Genomic DNA, 23,312 nt, shown 5'->3' with positions numbered 1-23,312 from the left:
GAGGAAAAATATCATAAAACACCGGCGGTCAGTAAAAATTAGAATGCGAGACCGCTGTCATTTTTAATGTTCAAGAATCCGACCCACACATTCTCCCCCCCCTTAACCCCTTCGTCATCTCATGGCCATGCTGTAGGCGCAAAGCCGAGCTTAAAGAGAATTTTATATTTGTAGATTTAACCACTTTTAAATTCCTACTACGTTCAAGGCATACAATGCTCGCGGTTTTTGTGAAACCCTTCTTTTTATTTTTTATCAACCCCAGTATGTATCTGAAATTTGCATTGGTGGTAAAAATGGAATTTATTCCACCAATGCCTATTTTGCTTAATTTCTAATATATAAAAACAATAGATTTCAAATGAGAATACCACCTAGTACCCTTTTTAATTTATTTTTTCTCCCACTGACAAAAGAGGGACCTTTTCATGACACTGAACAAGGGGTAAAATAATAATTTTTGTACCCAGGTATTAAAAACGTTTATGACCATTGTCAATTTGATAGCAAAATGACAGTGAAAGGTTTTTACTACCTAGGCAGTAAAAGTACTAACCTTCAAATACACAGTGTCCCGAAAAAGGAGGACGGTTCGCTAACCATCCCCTCTTTACGTGATTCACTACAATTCTCATCCACTTCTTAGTGGAAAAAATCGTAGATAGGGTTAATTAAATTCACTGCTCATCATAAGGGTTTCCAAAACCATATGAGATAAGAAGTTAGTTGAATCGGGGGAAACTTGAGCATTTTTACTGTTAGGATTTATACAGATAGGCACACAATATCCAAGTCGATGTTACAGTATGGCCATCCGTCCTAGAATGTTTTTCTTGTTATATTTTTGTTAATGTCTATGTTTAAGTTTAAGTATGAGAGTAGTTGTTCTTTACTCAGTTTGTCTCCCCATGCATGTAAAATACTCACTTTTTTCAATATTGGTTTACACCAAGTATATTATTAATCGATACCAATAAATCTTAGCTATAGTTAGAAAGGTTGCTTTTCTTTGTACGAAACAATGTCTCTGAGACTGCGAACTCGGGATGGCTCCAACGTGATATCCAGGCCGTAATTAGTTTCGCGGGCCATTTTATAAATCCCTGAATCCCGATAACCTTTTCGAAATATATAATTTTTTTGGTAACTTTTAGCAGGAAACACATCGTTTACTACTTTCCCTTCGGAAATCATGGAGAAAAAATGATATTTTTTCAATTTATATTTATTTATTTAAAAATAAAAATTAAAGCAGAAAATTAAAAACCACACTTTTTTTAGTTTTTTTCCGGGAGTATTGGGAATTTTTTTTATTTTATTTTAACAAATTATTCAGCATTAAAATACGCAACTTTGCATCAATTTAACCAACACTCTACCTCAGATAATTACGAAGATAGCAATGCTAATGCATAAAATTTGTAACACTTTGTATAGACAACAATTTTCCAGCATAAAATCCCGATTGCATGGCCGGCCATTTTCATGAATACTGTGCATAGGCGGGTTAAACAAAACTCACATTGTGACTATGAAAATAATCAATGAAACGCACGTGGCTCTCTCCCTCTATCCAAAAAACAGAATCTAAACTATTAATTAGAGAGTAAGACAGAACTTCCCTTGTATTATAATATTATTTACAATAGGCGTTGAGCCAAAATTACGCAAGTAACCACTAAAAGAAAATCCCTTGATTAAGTTGTTGGTTTTATAACATCTCATTGGCACCACAAATGAATTTCTTTAGGACACCTTCATTTTGCCCGTGGTTTACGTTATACAGGTCATTTATTTCACAAAACTTCTTTACTTTTATGAATGTGGTCTGTCAATTCGGCTTTTAGTGGTGACATATTCGCAGTAACTTTGTCAATTTTCTTTATTTCGCATTAAATCACTCAATGTACAGGGCGAACACAACAAAACAGTGGTAAAAAAGTAAATACAGTATTTTTTGTCGAGTTTTAGAGGGGAAGTTCCATATAAATTTTTCATTAGGGCGCCTCGTTCATCAAATATAGGGCGATTAATTTAAAAATTCATATATTTTTAACAAATTAAAAACCAAAAAGTGAAATAATTTGAGTACATGTCATGTTGATTCACCTAAACATATTCACTTTTTGCAAAAGGTCGAGCGTGGGGCTTCTGAGTGCACCCATCTGCACCCTACTATACAGGGTGTTTTTTTTTGGTGTGCCTACCATTGCTATCTCCGAAACGGTGAGAGTTACAACTTCGATTAAATTAGACTAAATTGGCCCCTTGTGGAGCTGATTAAGGAAACCGCTGCAAGGTTGCCACATTTTCAGTAGTTTCCTAGATATTTGAAAAAGTATGAAAATGGTCCAAAACTTCAATCCCTCGTATTTCGTATACTATTTGTGGCAGAAAAGAAGTTTAAATTACATAATTTCACAACTTTTTACTCTCTACAAAACGACATATCCAACGTCATTGTACAGCTTTTAGTAACTAAGTAATCGGTATCAACTTCATTATTTTAAATACGGACCTGGAATTTTTATTTCATATTTCGAAAGCGCTTTTTATTCCTGACAGACCCATGTATAATATGTTTTCATTTATTAACATTTCAACCCGCAAAATTCATCATAAGACTATTTTTTATTTACCTTTTTAAACTACACTACGTACTAGGTCACTATGGAAACGATTTTCTAACAAGTTTGACATTTATTTGTCAAATAAAGTTATTTTTAGATTTATTTAAACCTAACTGCTGGATAGGAAATAACGGCCCAATATTATGGCCACCTCGTTCTCCCGATATGACTCCAATGAATTTTTCTATTTGGAGAATAATTAAAGACAAAGTTTATAAAACCCCACCAGAAAATATTGACGACTTAAAAAATAAAATTATCTTTGTGTGTCAAAGCATTACACCCAGAACACTTAGAAGCATCCAGAAAAAACGAATAAATATTGAACGGTTATGTCTAAGTGAGAATAGGAGACACTTTGAACATTTAGGATAATTATAGGTTAATAAGTAAGAGTATGTAGTGTAGTTTAAAAAGGTAAATAAAAAATAGTCTGATGATAAATTATGCGGGTTGAAACGTTAATAAATGTAAACATATTATACATGGGTCTGTCAGGAATAAAAAGCGCTTTCGAAATACGAAATAAAAATTCCAGGTCCGTATTTAAAATAATGAAGTTGATACCGATTATTTAATTACTAACAGTTGTACAATGACGTTGGATATGTCGTTTTGTAGAGAGTAAAAAGTTGTGAAATTTTGTAATTTAAACTTCTTTTCTGCCACAAATAGTATACGAAATACGAGGGATTGAAGTTTTGGACCATTTTCATACTTTTTCAAATATCTAGGAAACTACTGAAAATGTGGCAACCTTGCAGCGGTTTCCTTAATCAGCTCCACAAGGGGCCAATTTAGTCTAATTTAATCGAAGTTGTAACTCTCACCGTTTCGGAGATAGCAATGGTAGGCACACCAAAAAAAACACCCTGTATGTATAAGTAGGGTGCTAAGAAGTTTTATTGTTGTATCTGGCAAATCAATAGAATTTACTACCAAGCAACTTAATTTAAATTTTCAAAACTAAAACAAATTTCAAATCTTGCATGAACATAGATTTTGTACTTAAAAATCTGAGTCATGAAATAGAGAATACCACCCCAGGGTTCTCGGGTCGGATTTGGATGGCTAAGCACTCCCCGATCATATGGGAAGAGACTCCAGTTGTACTTCGACGGTCGAGGTCAACCAAGTGACCTTTGTTGTTGTAATTTAACTAAACTTATCAAATTAATATTTTTTAAATTCTAATCATAAATATAAATCGTTACCAAAAATATACAGGGAGGCAAAATGTTAAAATTACATAGATCAATTTGATACAAAAAACCGACTTCAATTCCATGCTTGATGGCAACACTTTCCTTGAATCGGAGAAAGAATGTAAAGTAAAGTTTTAGGTCGGTTGTGAATCACCTCGTATAAGACAGAGTCGCCGTCTTGGTCCAAAGGGAAACTCAATTGCAGGAAGCAATCTAAGGATTATTTATTTGATCAATGCTACCACAGAATTGAAAAATGGTAAATTTGGTTGTGATTTTAGGCTTAAATATTTAATGCATGCTTTGGATTTTGGCATTATTTTCTGATTTGAAATAGTTTTCGTTGCTTTACACATATTGAGTAACTTTAATTTGGACTAGTCGAAGGATTTGTGGTACTCCTGTTTAAGACCTTTTAGGAAGTAGATATTCGCGCTAATTTTCCATTTAATAATCGTAATTATTCCATTTCCGGAAAACGCCACATCCTGACTAATGCATGGCTTCCACCTGCCTCCCAAACTACACAACAAGAGCCATTACCTCAGTCATAACAGCGCCTTTTAAAATGATATACTTGCGAAATTCTCCTCCAAACTCTAACATAACTCTTTAGTGTGACTGGAGCGTAATTATTTATTTTGGAGCGCGCTGGGTGCATATTTCAATTATCTCGTCGTATTATCCTTGGTCGTCTTGGTTCCTGCTTCCTACTCCGTTTTCCTATTTGCTGGTTTAGCTTTGATGGGAGTTTGCTCTTAAATGTGATGCCTTCTGGCTAAAATTTTAGCAAATCCCCGGATGTGTACTTTAATACGAGTTTTGACATAAGATCGTTGTTGACCGTCTTTACATGTACCAGAATTTTCCTTAAGATCAGTTGCCGATCAACATGTGGGTTTTTGTCGTAGAAATAAGTTACAATCACTATAACAAATAACGCTTTAAAAAAATTCCTTCTGCGAGGACTATTTGACGGATTTTTTTTTAGTTGGCCTCCAAGTTCTTTTGATATGGTTCCCAAGGACTTTTTTATTTGGAGAACTAGGGAACTATCAAAAGGGTAAGTTTACAAAATGATGAAATATAGTGTTAAGTCCTTATGGAGGAGCTCCCAAAAAGGACCTCGTATGTATTGTTTTATACCGTGTTTTTTTTATATCTATATTACCAGTAGTTCTTCACACTACTGAAACTATTTGAATAAAAAATAATATATATTAAATTAATTATTATATTAATATATTACTGAGGTCGCGCAACGAATTTGAGAAAATGAATTTTTTTTTACCAGATCCTTGAATAGGATACTTGGTCTAATCTTGAATTTAAATAATCCGAAAAAATTAGGGGGGCGAAGGTGCCTTGCAGAAACTCCTGGACAAAATTAGTACGGGGATTTTCTAACCTGTTTACATTATACGGAGTGTTATATTGCATAAGTTTAGAATACATTACGTTGACGTTATTTAAACTTTGCTTGGGTATAGAAATATGCCGTAATTTATCGCAGCGAAACCCGTTGTACCTAATTGCACTTTGAAACTTTCTGATATCAGGCAAGGTGTCGTCCGCCATATCTTTCGGCAACCTGTTTACAGGTAATGCTCCATCTAATATCTTCCTAAAATTATAATCGCGAAGGAAATTTTTGCCGAAAGTAAATAAGCTTTACCGCAGGCAACATCCGAATTGAACCCTCTTGAAAACGCGAACAAAAAACTCACCCTTTCGAATTAGCCGTCATTTCTCCATCCTCCTCCCCATTAAATCATCGATACGCTACCGGCAAAAACAAAAGAAAGCCTTTGCGGCCGCAACCCTCATCCCCCGGCCGTTTCCGGAGTCGTAAAAAACCGCCCCCTAATTCTAAAAACAACCCTTTTGTTTTCCGATGTAGCTGACCGCTACCTCCGTCGATAAATCTTACTTTTCGGGCGGTAGTTGTTTAAAGGGATGAATATTTTATTCGATTCTCGCTCGATAAGATGCGGCTCTAAAACATATATTTTGTTTCCCAGGGGAGATGAACTCGTTCGTAACAATGCCACGTACATATGCCCATCTGAAAACATGATTATTCACTAAAACTATTCCGCAGTAATAGGTTCAAAGTCGCATTTCATCCCCCGGGAAACGTCATATACGTACCTGAACGATATACCTGTCCTATAGCGTAAGTCTTAACTTTCTTCTTCAATATCTTACGATAGTTGATGCCTGAAATGTCAGGCGAGTGGATGATGCATGCTGCTTTGGGACAGGGCAGGATTATAGGATTTTTGAGATTTGCTGATGTTTGTAAAAAAGATGAACTACATCAGCGGAAATTAGTGGACGAGAGATTTCTTGAAACACCACGGTTATAGGAAAAAACGTTGAGTATGAACAGAGCAAAGCATGAGCGTGTCAAGTAATTGCTAGGTGATGCTCCTAGTAAGACATTCTCTTCTGGCATAGAACTTGACTCTTGTCAAGGTTGGCTTAAGTTCGAACACCATATATCTCTTTACCCCACTCCCCTCTACCACCACCACCACCACCAATTCAGTTACCAAACACAGATGGAAGACCCGTTGATAAGTTTGATCACTCATCCCCAAACAGGTATCTGCCAAAAGAATACCTTTGACGCGCACGCGTGATATTGATTTAAAACTCGCACACACATTTTAACTGAATTAGGAACACTGCTAATTGAGACAGAATCCGTTTTTTCTGCCTTACTAATTAAGTCAACTCGAGTCCAAAAATTTAGTTAGTGCATTCATTCAGGTACTCCCACAAATCGTAAAAACATTAGCCACTGCCACACCTATGACTCGTATTAAAGCAGATTCTATCAATATCATTTTCTCTATGCCAATGAGACCTAAAGGTTTTTCTAAATATATACTTAAAAATAGCTGCCACAATTGTATTTCGAATCACATAACGGAGGTATTCGGGCCCTCGACGCGCCTCGAATCCGATTCGCTACATGAATCATGAACACGTCGAAGCGCAATTGGGTAAACTGGCAATTGTGGTAGCGCATCGAAGCGTAAAAAAATTTACAGCTAGATGCGACCTGTTTTAGAGAGTGGTAGAAAATCGCAAAATAAGACGACTTCGTGAATAAACATTATTTGAAAAACGTACATTCACCGTGATATAGGACGTTAAAATGTCAGGTGTTTTCAGTTTTTTTACAGCTCTTCCAATTTTTGAGATATTTAGTTGCAATTTGGTAAGCACGTTTGCTAAGATTCCAACATCAACTACCTAAAGCCGGTCAAAATCTACGGAGTGATATTTTTTTAACCTCCCCTAACTTTTTTGTGGTACACCACTGAAATTCAATAACCAAAGTTTTCAATTTCTTCAATTTAGATACTCAGTTCGCTTTTCAATTTTTTCATCCTGTTTTCCAGCAATTTGCAATAGTATCAGAAAAAAAGTCCAATTGTTACCATAATAAATTCTTCAGTAGGTATTCGAAACACACCAACACAGAACTCCAAGAACATCGGAATTTGGGTCCCTTGATAGGTTGGAACTAAATGTTAAATTATTAAGTTTTTCATGCCACCCGGGGCAGAGTTACGGATGTTAATTAAGACAAAGAGGGTTCTATAAATTTCGTAATAACAACGCGAAAATCATGGTAAAAATGGGGCGTTTCTCTGGACATTTCTGCAAATTGCTGGAAAACAGGTAACAAATATGAAATTGAACGTGGAATTTAAATTTTTTGATGAGGCAATATCGGTGGTGAATAATCAAAAAGTTTGGGGAGGTAAAGTGGGACCTTGCCCCCCAAAAATATCACCCTGAAGATTTTCGGATTGGCGTTAGGAACTAGTTGCTCTGGACTCTTATGAAAAACGTGAATTCCAAATTTTAACTAAATATTTCAAAAAGTGCAATAACTGCAAGGCGAAAAGGAAAAACCAATACATGAAACTTTAAAACCCTGTATATATTATGAGCTAGCTTAAATTACTTTATTTACAAAGCTGCACCATTTTTTAATTGTCTATTACGCTTTGAAAGAACGCAAGTAAATACTGAAACGTCCTATATAAAGCATAACCATAAAAAAAAAAATAAGTTGTGATTTTTATAATTTCTGAGTTTCATTTCTTTCTTGTCTCTTTGTCCTCATTCCTTTCTTCTCTTAATTTTGGTATTAATTTTTTTTCTTGAGCTTCAATAATAATATCGCTACAGGTATAGACTAGTCAAAACGAAAGGAACAACTCCGTACTTATCAAAAAGTTGCATACAGTCCGGTCTCCTTTAATTGACATATCGATGGAAATTTGGTGTAGATTTGATACATTTTTTTATGGCAACTCTGTATTATTTCGCGGTAATTTTGCGATATACATTACATAATTTACTACTCTAAAAGTATAGCTGAATGTAGGGATAGTGGAAGCTCATTTTTTAACTCTAAACTCTGTAATAATGATAAAAAATGTGTGTAATAAACCAAATCATTTTCTCATTTATTGGATAAACAAAATCTTAATTTTACTCGTACTGAACCAACCGCAACACGTAAATTGGTAAAACGGATCGAACATTAGAGGTGCGAAATGGAGGGTGAACCGAGGTAATACGGGGCTTGTATAGATAGATTAATTAATGAATAAATAATCAGGTGTTGATTATAAGATACACAGTCGGGGAGGTTTTCCGTGTTTTCCCTCGTTTCGGGTTGGGTTTATTATAAATAAGCCTCGAGAATTGACAGGTTGCTTTAGGACTTTATCGCGAACTTGATTAACAGAGGTATTAGCAACTTTAAAGTTCTTCGTATGGATCTACAATATGAATTATATGAGGGGAAATCTTGTCATCTAAGAAACGTTCCTATTATTTATGAAAATCTGTTTACAAACAAGCGAGACCGAGTAGGGCCATTAAGACAAGACATAACTTGGTTCCGTGGATGTAAAGCCCCCATCTAAATCCGACGGCAAATACCCGTGGTCGCGATTCTTTTCGCCCATTAAAACAATATAATAATCCTAATAATGGCTCTTTAGTTAAGCCCCGTACCGAACTTGAACAGTTTCGACTCCCAGGATCCCGCTATGCATATTCAAAGGGATAAGTTTGTTGTCGCTGTGGTGTTGGCATTAACTTATATTTATTTTTTTAAATCGACCATTTAACATTTGCTCATAATTCCGTTGTACACGACAGGCCTTTGCTTTAATAAATGTTTCTGCCTTCCGTGTTAAATAAGATTCTGTTATCGGAATGGGAATAACTTAGGAAATATTAAAGGGATATTTTTGGATGGTCTTATTAATTTTAACTGTATGTATACAGAGGGACTCATTCTCAACACAGAATTTGTTAGCATCTGTTACAGATATTTTTGGAATCGAAGTCATGTTCGAAAGGACAGCTGAATTAATAAAATGAGACACTCTGTACATTAACGCATATTTGCCTTCAGGTGCGAGTTTTAAATACACAGGGTGCACCAGAAAACCATGGACAAAAGGACACCACTACTTCCCGAATATAATCTTATGTGCGACATTACTTCACTTTCATGACAGAGGACTTCAAAGTTGATTAAAAAAATAAATTCGCTTTTCTTATACGCATGCGAAAATCACTTAAAGTGTTATTTTCACTACTATTTGTACAATGTGTTATATTTCTTTTACTGGTCTTTTGAATTTGGAAGTTCTGAAACGTCGATTCGATTTCGATTGTCATTTTATCAAATTGAATTATCACATTGAGCCATTAACTTTTTGCGAGATGCGGAAGGACGTTTCGAGATGCTTTAGAGACTTTATAACAAAGATCTTTGTAAAGATCTCAAAATTTCTTTGCCGAATCCCCATTTAAAAATAACTGATTTAAACTTAATAAGATGACAGCCCAAATCGATTCGAGATTTCAAGAATCGGGCTGCTAATTCTATAATGTATGACAGGCATTTGTTTAAACGACACATCCTTTCTTCGAAAATGTTGGTATCGTGGCTTTTGTCGTCCCTGAAATATTTAACCGGGTGCCATCGAGTTGGAGATCGTAAAACAAATGGATATCGCGAACGGGCCCGCGACATGCAAGTGTTTTCTAGGCGCAATGCATTACGTATACGAAACAGGGACGGAATTAATTTTTTTTCCGTCGAAAATATTTTCAACTAATGGCAAAATAGCGAACGAATTCAGTACTTCTAGGCGGTCATCGGCAGACTGTTCTTCGTTGGCACTGCATCTTTTGAACACCTGTCCAGTGCCAGCAATAGTACGTTAAGATACACGTTTCATAACTTACTGTCGTCCCAGTAGGAATTTGCTAAACTCGTTGCTTACTGTAGTTTGTTGCAAAATAAGGAGACAAGCAACGAGTTGTATAAATTTCAGTCCAAGCTTGCAAAACTTGTCACTTTGCTCCTTGTTTTGCAACGAACTGCGAACAGTACATAAGGCATTATCACACGAGTGCAACAAGTTGCTCCTTGTTTTGCAAACTTGGGCTCGTGCAATAATGTCTTATACAGCTCTAATGGCGAGCTAGTGGCCATAATGCGTTATCTACTCCTGCGATAAAGCCTTACTTATATACCTATATAAAGTATTTTAATACTATTTAATTCTGCTGCTAAATGAGTAACATTTACTTAGGCAGTTGTATTGTTATGTATTGCCAATACCATAGACCAAAAATGCAAAAAACGGTATCGACAGGAGCTTTACTTCGATACTCTTTTGATGGCGAGACGATTTTTTCAATTACCGATTTTAACCTGCACGACAGACAGAAAATATAAATTCTCAAGTTTCGGACAAATTCAAAGCAGTTCAGAATTGTTATGGCGACCTGCGCTGACGGCGGCAAGACAAATCATGACTTCACGATATCAATAATCCCGTTTTTGTGAAGGGTGCCCTGGAAACAACATCCACACATTTGTTTAATGAAGAAATTTTTGACTGAATGTCGCTTACCGTACAGCTACAAAATTAGTACCATTTTATGAATAAAATGCCCTTTTCAAATGAGGAAAAACATCCTAAACAACTAAAATTATTTTCTATATCCTCATAGAAATTTAGCTATCATAAGAAGAGTAAATGTATTTAACAGAACTCCAGTGTAAAGTTGCTGGAAATTGGCATATAAGTGGACAATTCAACATTAGTAAGACGAATATTAAACTGAAAATAAACTGGAAAGAAGCGTGAATCCACAAAAAAGGTTTTTATTGTGGACGCTAGTGGAGTAAACCTGAATAAATGTTCTGGTGTTAAATTTGAATCAAATATCTGAAAAATTGCTAGAGCCAGTGGAAAAATTGGAAGAAATAATTAAAACACCTTGTATATCGAAAACTGTTATCTTTTTTATAAGCTAACTTGCAAGAATATGCGGATGACATTTGGCTTACTAGGCGGGGACAACCCTGTATATTGCCTAGATGCTATTTCCTTTGCTTGAAAACCATTACGCAAGTAGTGTCAATATGAACTTAAGAACTACGTTTAGATGCACAAGAAAGAGAAAAACCTGTAAATTTGTTTAAAAAATTTAATGGCAAAGTTTTGCTGCAAAAACTTAGTTTCGAGTTCAGTGTCAAGAGAGAGACAGGCAACGGACTAACACCTTGATTTAATCCCTTTTTAATTAAATCACTCTTAATATTCCTTAAAAGATACCGGAGTGGTTTTCAAAGAGAATCATTTCTTAATTACTTTTATTCAATTAATAGACTGATTTTCGGGCTTTGAGAAGTGCAAACATGAACTTCACACTATAGGATTTTGTAAAATGATGAGACAACAAAAAACGAGGCCCACCCAAAGGGTAAGCGGACACAAAAGCGTACAGGCATACAAATTTAAAATTAATGGCGGCTTTCCGTAATATCAGAGCGAACCCGACGCATTTTCCATAACCATTAGACGAAGAACAAATACAATAAATATCAGAAAAAACGCGATAAAATTCCGATTTTCGACTCGCTATACAAACACGGAGGTGGCTAATTTTTAATTTAAAAGGGTTGCTGAATTTTTATCGGCAAAGACCAAACGGGCCCGACTGATGGGATATATGTTATGTACTATTTATGTAAATACTGCTGATTTTTGATGTTCGTAATTTGACATATAGCACTGTGAAGATCTCATGGGGAAAAGACGGAACGTTGCAAAGTATAATTTATGAGACAACCTGATTTTAATGTTTGGAACTTTAAAATCTAACTCTAATGGAGTTTTTTATTGTTAAAACTAGCGCGATTTGTGCAAAATTTGTGTTCTATTTAAACGTCACATGCAGACTTTTGTGGTTTGTTGAAAAACGAATTCAATAAATTACTGATCTAGTGCGATTTTTTGGCTCGAAGTCATTGTACAATAATTTGGAGTTCATGCATTTTGCGTTATTAATTTTTTTTTATTGCATTTTCCGCCAATCCATGCCTGTCCATATATAAATGACGTTTGAAATCTACAAATATTTTTTTACATAGTTATATTAAGTTATTTGATATTTAATTTCATTTTAATATATTTAAATTTAATAAAAGATCCATAAATTTATTTTTTAAATTATCCTAGACTACCAAATCCACTCTTTCCCAGTATTGAGTGCAAATTTGGACAAAACTAGTTTTCACAATAAAATACACATTGCACAATGTGCATTAAAAAGGACCCGTGGATCTTTCTCGATTTTACGAGTTACGGATGACGCTTCTTCGGATTTGACTTCAGAAGATTTGCTTATAATAAAATATAGAAGATTTTCTGTTAGATGACGCCTTTAACTCAAGTTTAGACATTCTCGAATTACTTAAACCGGGTTTAATTACCTGCAATATACAAGATCCTTGTTTCCATCAAACGCTCCATATGGGGGACATCTAGGCGGTAGTTGCAGAACCAACACGCCATTGGAGCCAGCTACAGCCAAAAGGCTTCCGGAATCATTAGCTACCAAAAATTCTGGAGAAAAGAGTGGAGGATGGAGCGGCAGTAGTCTCTGAAAATAGAAGTCTATTGAGAAGAAGTCTGTTAAAGAAAATCTATTGAGAACCACAGAAAATAAGGACGTTTTTATTTTAAACTATCCTCTTGACTGGCCTAAGTTTGTCGCCCTTCAGGAGAGCGACCCCTTCATAAATCGGGGTTAGTTTCGGAAGGGTTGAGGTCACGTGCTCCCCGGGGCGTGAATGACCAACGGCTCGGAGGGGGTGAGTGGCAACAGGTAATATTAAGGCGCGTGCCGGATTTGACCCTCTTGAGTGTTGGCCAAGATTAGAGTGGTACATTTGGGTTGAAGTCAAATTCCTTTTTTTGCATAATAATAATAAAAGTGGAGCATACTTAACGGTCGAAAATTTGAAACTATATGTATAACAGTTAAATAATTAGGTTAAATTAAGTTCAGTGGTATTTGTAACACGCCGATATATGAGGCATATAATAAAACGCCACGTCGTAAAATTCTCGTTATTTTGGTATTTTTGCATCGCTGAATACGCTGGTATTTCCAACTCAGACCGCAATACTAATATTTATCAGAGGTGAATGATTCCCGAAAAGGCCCTGTTCTGTAAGCAATAACGTAAATTTTTTAGATTCCGTTGATATTTGCATGGGTGCAAATGGATTTTTTTAAATTTCGTTTATGTATATAGTGGCGATGGAATCAGTTGAGAGCATACGATGGTAACATTACAAAAAGCACCTGTTCTTTAAGACATAAATATACATTCAAATTCTATACATTTTTTTGAGGTTACATATGATACGAAATAGTATAACATATGAGTTTCACGATACAACTCATTGTCGCACTAGTCCAGTAAGTTCAGGGTAGCAAATTATTACTTATAGTTATGCAATGGAGATGTGCGTCTTATCAACCATGTATTTTACAATATTTTTTCTCTTGCACAAGAATTTTCATATTTATAATAAAAATAAACAATGATTTACTGGGTGTAGTTCTAAAATATTGGAAGGTTAATCCACCTAAAGAACAAATTGTTTATTTCGCTGATGTGGTTCTTCAGAATTTTTGAAAATCATACTATCAATTAAGATATCACCGTTAGGGTGTTCTTAAATGGTTAGGACAGAGCTCTTACATTGATTTCTGAGGTCGAAATAGCAATGCATTCGCAGGACGTCAAAGATCCATTTTTAAATAATTTTTTTTTTAACCAAGGGGTTCTTTAAAGGAGCTCAACTTTTTAACTGTACAAAACTCTGCTCTAGTTAGATTTCTATTCTACAACATTTTTTATGTAAAAGAGGGTTGAATTTTGAGTGAGATTTAAAAAAAATAGATTTTATCACCTTTTTGGCAGGTTGGATTAATAGTTAGAGTTCTGTATTTAGGTACGTGGGAGCGTTAGGAAAGTGTTTGCGCTGTGAATGATCAGACATGTATGGAAAATGTTGACGGCATTTCCGCAAAATTTCATGGGTGTTAACATAGGAACGAAAGAGAGGATGTTGGACAACCCGCCGACACGTGTTTCTACTTATTGGCTTCATAAGGCATGTATGTTTGTACACACTCATCATGGGTTGCCCAACATCCTCTTTTCTTTCCGCATTTGAACGCTCATGAAATTTCGCGGAAATGCCCTGAACACTGGTGTGCTCATTTGGCACAAAGTTGGGAAATAGGTGTTGGCGTATGTTAGTTTTGCTAGTTTGTTCCAATTTAACGAACTTTACATTAATAAGGTATTTTGACGTAGGTACGAATATTTGCACGAGGATACTTACAATAAATGACAAAATTGGGGTGGTGGGAAAAAAGTTCCGGTAATAACAGTATCTCCGATCTGCAATTACCGAAATGGGTTCTACTTTAATCTGGTGGGCGGTTTTTTAAATGCGAAAAATTGCCTCTGGCGCGATCAGTTAAATTTTCTCGGAAGGATTTTTTAATATAATAATTTCGATAATTTATACCCGGTTTCCTCGGTCGTGAGTCGGATCCTTCGATTTAAATTAGCAATTTTTCGCTATAAAGGGGATTAAATCGCTATTTTTTATGCACCGATATTAAAAGGAGCGGCGTTTTTCCCTTAATTGGGATATTTATCAATTTTTGCTATAAATATGTTCGGTTTTTCTTAGATTTTTTCCTCTCCCGCAATGCGAACGTTTAAGTCCTCCGTCTGTGATTAATATCGGTGGAAATAATTACTCCGGCTTAATGCCTCCTTTTTTTTAAATAATAGGCCAATAAATCTCTAAAAGTAGGCCACTTTTCAAATTCAACTACATGCCACTCGTAGAGTGCTCAAACTCACAAAACCGACCCGCATATACTTGCACACGTTTGAATGCTTTCCTTATACCACTCGCAGCCTTCTAATGACGTAATTGACAGTTCTTGATAATAACACCAGCCCTTGAGCGGCTACAAAGGTCGCGATCTCAATTTTTCTCTTGTGCAAGTACAGTCACGGTTCTTCATCAACCTGTGTTGAGAGAGCGAGAGGATCAACTCCAATATAATTACAGTCAAATGAGGCCTCAAACAACTTTAGAACAATACGTGAAATTCAAAAGGGAAATCAAATACGCCGGTAATACCGCAAATAACAATACATGTCTATAGCTAAACATTGCGACAAAAAAGGGGTAAACTGTGAATAAACCTTCTAGAATCTAGATTAAGCCGAGTTTCCACTTTATAGTCACCATCTCTTCCAATCTATTCTTTCACCTGTTTCAATTTTCCGGCGCCATTTTAATTAAAGAAACGCCATCGCGGGATTATTGTTGATTTTCATTTGTTTACGTCTGATTGCGCCACGACGTTTCGTTTTGTAGTTACGCGATTGTTTCTTAGCGATTCGCAGTTGTTCCTCGACGATTTCCAATTGTTTCGTTAATGATTTGGTTTTGAGTTCAAGTGTTTCGATTCAAGAAACACACTCGATTTGCTTGGTCGTCGTATAGTCGTGAATGATTGCTTTCAATTGTCCCGCTTTGAACTGCTGAGGAGCTTGAATATTTGGGTTTGTTTTAGGTCTTTAGGGAAACATTTTGACTAATAAATTGATTCCTCTATCTAATAAAATGATTTAATAACAGTCAGTGGCGATATAAAAAAGTTTGAAAGGGAAATTCGAGGCATTATCCCCCTATTCAAGACATATTAAGAATTTTTCCGCAGTTCCTCTGGCAGCCGATTAATATTCGACCCAAATGGCTCATAAAAACGGTGATTTACGAGTGCCGATGTTGCCGATACTTTGCATTAAATACATTAAAATTAGCTCCACTCCGCAACGATTCCAGTGACGTATTTTGTACGGTTTGGAGTTCTGCATTTATTTTCACGTTTCATGACGCGAAAACTTTGGAACTTTTAACAGATGATAAAGATCGCATGAGTAACATCGGAGTCATTCGTTGGATCTCAGTTCTTGTTGAAGTTCTACCAATGATGTGTTTCATACTGCGTACTGTCATATTACTATACTTCTTATTATCAGTGCGCATGCCTTAACATACTATGAGATCATTTGAATTTCATATCTAGCCAGCTGTGGGATTTTACACAAGAGAAATAGAAGATAAAAAGTAGGTCGTAGCTTGATCACATACGGCAAAATGATGTTAAAATTAATTTTTATTAAAGGAGCCGAGTGAGGTTATGTTGCTTTATTTACCTTTATCGACGTACGTTCTTTTGTTCAACCAACTTCACAGCCGACTAGATATGAAATTTAAATAATCTCCCTGTATATGTATTGAAAATAATTGTTCGTTATTACGATTTTATTAAATCGCGCGAATGCGTCCCTGTAAAATAAGACGTCTCAGTTTGTAGTTTTTATAGGCGAAATGGTCGTTCGACCGGAAAATTGAATGATTTTCCAAATTGGCTTGTTCAAATCCAGATTTCGAAACGCGGAACAGTTTTCCTTATTCTGAATTAATGGGGGATTTTCCCGTGGTTTGTATAATGCCTCCTCAATTTCCGTTATTGTTTCAATTAGGTATAGGAAAACGAATACTGTTCGAAAAGATATAGCATTTTTATCACATTAATCATACCATTATTAAATCCGTTACTTTGTTTAAATATTTAAAAAAATAAATAAACATGGAATGTAAACGTTTAGTTATTGACTTAGGCTCGGTTCTGCTACTTGACCTTCGTATATTAATGTGTGCCCATAAGGAATTTGTTTATTTCATTGTTACAGTAATATCTTTCTTATGGACGGTAAAATGTAGGAATGTAGGTGAACCAAGCCTAAGCCATGATTTAGCAATTCGTCCTAAATGACTACACCCCCACAACCACACAGCCCAGTACTACAAATGTATTTACAGAGTTTGTTTAACATGGGATCAGTTGGCATGTTTTTTAGCTGTAGAGTTGGAGCAAGAAGTTAAATCTGTAGGTAAGTTGTAGAAAGAAGTGTTGGTACATTTCCAAATGATTAAAAAAATCGGTCAGCAACCATATATAGATTGTTCAGAGGATTGTATTCCATCTATTCTATAGATATTTTTTTAATTTGAAAGTCAAAGCTTGGAGTAAGTACCTACTAATCATAAGAATATGCTTCATATAACATCTCAGTTGGAGCTGATATTCTACAGGGCGTTTCTGGGTTAGACCTCCATTTATTTCTTCCATCATATTAAGCAGCAAAGCTACCAATCTGTAGGCATTCAGCTCCAGCTGAGGTGCCTTGTCGTGTATATTTTCAAAAGTAGTTAAGGCCCCAAATTTGAAACTAAATATTTTTTAAATTCTATAGGAGTTGTAAAGAAAAGAATGAGGAACATCCCGTATTTTTGTAACGAAGCATGTCTAGCTCTAGGTTTATAGCAGATTTTAAAAATATTTTCTGATGTAGAATGTTTCGTAGAATTCTCTGAACAATGTCTTGCATTACCTTGTATAGATACACAGAAAACCATTCTTGTTACTGGTGTCACATTATAACTATAACGAAACGAAATATGCTTATTTGTCGTGACCAGTTACAAAATAAAATGCGTTTAGTCATGAAATCGGGGAAGCCATTAAGAAAATTATCACTATTTATCAAAATTAGGACACTTTTTTGAAGATCTAAAATTATGCTAAACAATAGATTTTGTGATGTGTTTAGATAGGCATTAGTTCAATTCAAAGTATTGGAAATATCCCACCTTACTGTACCAAACTAATATCGTAAACCCGGAATCACTTTAATAAAATAGTAAAAAAGTTACATTGGAGTACACGATTTTGTTGTTATTTCATAGGAAATACCAATTTTTACCAATTTGTAAATAGTATATTTTATATTTATCACGATCCATCAATAATAAATTTGATCATAACTTTGTTCTCTATGACACACACTTACCTATTGTGTGGGTGCTCTATAACACAAGGCTTGTTCGACTTAAGATTCTATCAAGAGACTAATAAATTGTTGGTTTCAGTAGTTTGATGAACTTATTTCTCTCCTAATTGAAAAAAAAAAGAAACAAAGAACCAAAATTTTGAAAATTTTCAGTGGAAAAAACATGAAAAGTTGTTAAAGATATTTCCTGATTACTGAATATAAAAAAAATAGCAGTAACATTGCGACCCCCGACAATCTGAAGTAGTTGATTTACAGTGCAAAGGGGGAAAGAATTTTAGAGCGCAAGAAATTTACATGTGAATAGGACGCTTTCCATGGGACAATGAACGGGAAAATTTGCTCCTACTTGCCACCACAAAACTGTATATAACTTTGTACAAGCCATTTGTAAGGCAATAAGGAAAATTTGATAAGAAAATTGCACATACAAATAGAGGTCTGCGGCTTATGGTACTAATCTTTAAGCACTTTTTATGATTTATGAGATGGCGGCTAATTTCCAACCTTAATTACATATATTTCTCACCCATACGAGGATCCGTTGTTCGACCATACAGGCATTCAAGTCCCGTATTCTCCCATCTTTACAAACAGCCCCAATATTTTATTAAACCTAAACGAAATTCCTTATATCGCCGTCACGTGATAATTTGCCTCGTCTACAATAGATGACGTATGATGTCATTAGACCGATGTCACATCGGCAATTGTCGCGTCCGCGATTTATGTCCGAACCTTTTTATTGTGAACGAGGCCTTATTGTATGTTCAGCACGGATGGCCATCAAATAGGTGGTAATTTTTGGTAGCGGGGACACCACAATAGCCACGATGATTTAAGGGGGTGTTATGTGTGGAATTCGCGAAATATGTCTTGGGATTTCGGGGCTATTTGAGTTTTATTAATAGCACGAGAAACCTTTGCAGTGACGTCAACATGTAAGTCAAATGGTAACAGAAGTTAACGTCCTCCTCATTTGGGGGATTCCAACAAAATTCAACAAAGCATGCTCAGATTGAAGAAAGACTTGAAGGATTGAGGACTACTTTAAAGTTGAGACAGAAGTGCAGTCCCTCAATTTTTTTATTGCGCATACTTCTAAGCTTTTATACCAATTAAATAACCGATCAAACTATCGACTCAAAAAAAGTCTGTAGCTGCGGCCTTTAATTAATGCAAATTCTGTGGTTCTATTGCTTCAATCACAGCAACCCTCCAAAGTCTTTTAGATCTTTCTTTTTTTTATGGTGACAATCATTACAAAATATTCCAAGCGAACTTCGCAAAATCTCTGTTCAAGCGCATCACTCAGAATCAGCCGGTCACTTTTATTAATCAAAGTTAGAATAGCATTTTATTGGAGCATATAATGACGGCCATCATCCACGATGGAAGAATCTATGTTACAAATGACGTATCTTATCTCTTACTGTAACTTGGGAAACAAATTCGGAATTCGAAAATACGTCATTTTTATTATGTTGAACACAGTACATAGATTAAATATCACCTTTAGAGTTCACCAAATTATTCATAACATGATAAACAATAATTAATACTTGGAATAACGTAGATTATTTAGTTTTTTGAAAATAACGTTTGATCCATGACGGGGGGCAATATCATTGGTCTCTTACAAATTCTAATTTTCCAATGATTAATGCTCATAGGGCAGGAATCATTAGGGAATAATGTAGTAGTGGGCCGTCAAACGAGCTCGATCGCGTGACCCATGTAACAATCGAATACTAATATTTCCCCGTCAATTAAAAGAGGACAAAGGTCAATTTGACATGCCTGCCTAATATTTTTCATTAGGTATAAATATGTATAATCATCACTACTCCGATTTTCGAGGGGATTGACTTATACTATTTTTACTGTTAATTTTATGGGAGAAATACTTGAGATCAAGGAAATTCCCCTAATTCCAATGATTATCACAAGAGATCACACTCTCATGTTGAGAGACGTTCTACATTACATCATGGGAGGACATGGAATTTCAAGCTAGGCCGTTACCAGTTTCGTACTTTTTAGCATTCATCAGAAGATTGCAGGTGAATAATCTTGTATAAGATGTAGTTGAGAAGAAGAAAAATAAAAACAACTACTTCGATGAGATTGAATTGAAAAAGCGTTTTTTTTTTGTAAGAATTGGTAGTTTATAGCATAAGGAGAGGTTTTACCGCCCGAGTAATTGTTACTTCTAAGTCTCTGAATTATCTTCTAGAACAGAAAATTGCTAAACATTTTTTTTAGGTTATTGAATAGATATTGTGAAACTAAGACAGTTATGTGCAAATCGTTATTCTCTATTTCAAATTGTTGGTAATTTACCCCTTGATTTAAATTAATGTTAAAGGAGATAGATAAAAATGTAGAACATGCTTAATAAGAATTACGCAGAGCTATTCACAGACGACAAATACATAAACATAATTAAGAACATACATTTTTAAGACGCCTCTGTAATTTCTAAATATGCAGACCACTGTTTCTTTACGACTGTCGTATTTAGCTTTTTTTGTTCTAATCTTAATGCTAAAAGAGATATTGTCTCTTGCTCACTATTGATTCACCTTGCATATAATTTGCTCTAGTAACAACTTGAATATTATCTACCCTCTTCCCCAACTTAAATAACTTAAGAAATCTAAACAACGTTATATCAAAAATCTGTAATTTTTTATTACCAAAATCTCTCCATGATACAGTTTATAACTTTTGGCGAATTGATTGGTGTCCGCAAACGAAAACCGAGCGTACTTTTATTAATAATAACACTAAAGGGATAAATGATAGGGATTGAAAATTAGAATTTAAGATTTCTGTCAATATTTGAATCCAATTTTCCTAATGGAACATTAACTCTGATTACTTTATTATCTGATGGATTTAATCCCTGGACTAATAATAGGAACGGGTTTCCATTCGAAGTTCTCGATGAAGACGGCGCAATCTTTGGGCAAATTACGTCTTTTAGTGTAACTGAACTGATTTTAAATTCATATTTTCCACCCGTATGCTGTATTTGCGGTGAAACATAAGAATGAATGATATATTTTTCTTTGGCTTTAAACCAGACGAAAAACGGAAATAATGCAAAAAAAGACAAATCTTATTAAATTTGTAACGAGGGGGCAAACAAACACCCCGACATCCTTTAACCCTTTATCTCGGCCGTTTGAAAGAAATATGACAGGGGGGTAAAAACCGGCGTGGCGAGAAAAAAGCACGAGCCAAAGACAAATGAATGACGATCGCCGATTAAGAAAAACAAACGACGGACGGGGCGATTAGAAAAAGGCGAAGGATGTAACCCTTTTTGGGATTACAGTGACGTTCGTCTAACTAATTAATTCTTGCGTATGTCGTTCCTCACTCATCTAACTGGTCACTCAACTAATAAACAATAACTCATACTTTCCGAAATCCTACGATAACGTTTGGGATGTGAATGAATTTTTATCTAAATATCAAGTGTTGGGAGGTCATTGGAAAAAATGCGAGTATTCGACGTCACTGTTTTGAAGGTTTTAATGCGGAGATGAATAGATGAAAATGTCGGGGATGGATGAGGGCATTAAGGGCTGCTGATTAAATTCACTCGGTATCGGTGTTCAGCCATTTTTGCCATTTTTTACTTTGATAACGCCTAATGGCCTTCCTTCGCAGGAAGGGGTTGTTTTCAAGGGGACAATAGATCTTATTAGTGGTTTCATTGAGGTGAGGACAGTCTCCTTCTAATTAATATGCGATATTGATACATTCATAAAATTAGGAATTGGTTTTGGAATGTGTCAAATACTATACAGTGTGGCCCATTCGCAACGCAGCATTTGACAGCATTCAATGTATAGTGATTAAGAATTTTTTACTTTAGGATTCCAAAGAACCTCCGATTAAATTTAAGTTTCATCAACTTAAGATCTTTCGTTAAAGGGCCTATACATTATGAAATAAATTGCGCAACACTGTTGTACAATTTCCATTATACGGTAATGTGTGCACAATGAAACGCAATCCGCAGAAATACCGCAACTTTCTTGTCGCATAACACATTTCAAATATTTTTGAAACCAAAATATTACATGGGCGAATTATTGCGTAATGACACGTGCGCAATTTATTTGATAATATTGGCTTGTTTCGGATTGGGCACTTTTTTCAAATTACAATAAAAGTGCATCCGAGCTGTTTCTGGACAGCAAACCCTCATGCATGATTTTCAGCACATTAAATCTTATGTTTTTTAAAGCAGCAGGTGGCACGTCTATTGAAATGACAATATACAGGGTGTTCCATTTAAGAAAAAATCGCTATACATTTTTCCAACACCCTGTGTAATATTCATTATTTTTAATGTATAATCTCAGTAATCCGCCATGACATCATTTGTATTGCAAATAAACGTCTGTAACAGTTTGGACGCTATCGAACACAGTGTTAACAGTGGACCATCCTGTATCCTATTTGGGACGACTCGTGAAAAATCGGTAATATTTGAAGGGCTGTATGGTGTATCGCCAAATAAAGAAACCTTAACCATAATATATTTTACTTGGATTAAGCCAGCCACAGAGGACTTACGCTATTTCGGTCATTTACAATAGATCAAACCAATGAGTTAGGTGCCTCAGAGAATAGCGTAATTGAAATCTCACCATATAAAGATTTGAATAATTTGTATATCAATGGGACTTGTTACTTAACCGCACCCTTATAGGAAAATAATATTGAATATTTTCGCATACTTCTCTTCGGTTAGGGAAAAATATGGAATTTTGTTTTGTCATCTCTAAAACTAGAAACTCGTATTATTGTCTTCCCAATAAAGTCCAGCTCAAATATAAATTGGCCACATCTATAACCCTGGTATTTATTTATTTTGGCTGTTAATCCATGTTGTCGGAGACATATCGTCAGTCTTTTGGGTCTTAATTAAAGAATCGGTATGAAGCGGGGGCAATTTGACATTGTCTCTTTGCAATTATCAGCTATGCTGCGTCGCAAAATTATGACTTTTCTATTAGGATTAAAGTAAGACAGACTGACGAAATTAATCGGCTCCAAGCATCCAACCACATAATTATTTAT

At 35.3% G+C, this 23,312-nt stretch overlaps 1 protein-coding gene across 1 annotated transcript in view; it reads right to left on the bottom strand.

The window, feature by feature from the left end:
• mbo (Nuclear pore complex protein Nup88) overlaps window positions 1-23,312 on the bottom strand; it is a 44,943-nt gene that overhangs the window by 6,957 nt on the left and 14,674 nt on the right. Inside the window, exon 2 of the mRNA XM_066395657.1 lies at window positions 12,675-12,844. Coding sequence (XP_066251754.1) covers window positions 12,675-12,844 — 170 coding nt within the window. The remainder of the gene's footprint in view (window positions 1-12,674; window positions 12,845-23,312) is intronic.

The sequence above is a fragment of the Euwallacea similis genome, chromosome 12, assembly GCF_039881205.1.
Source record: "Euwallacea similis isolate ESF13 chromosome 12, ESF131.1, whole genome shotgun sequence".
Classification (NCBI taxonomy): domain Eukaryota; kingdom Metazoa; phylum Arthropoda; class Insecta; order Coleoptera; family Curculionidae; genus Euwallacea; species Euwallacea similis.
Note: the sequence above shows the minus strand (reverse complement) of the source record. Positions and strands in the feature narration are given on the sequence as shown.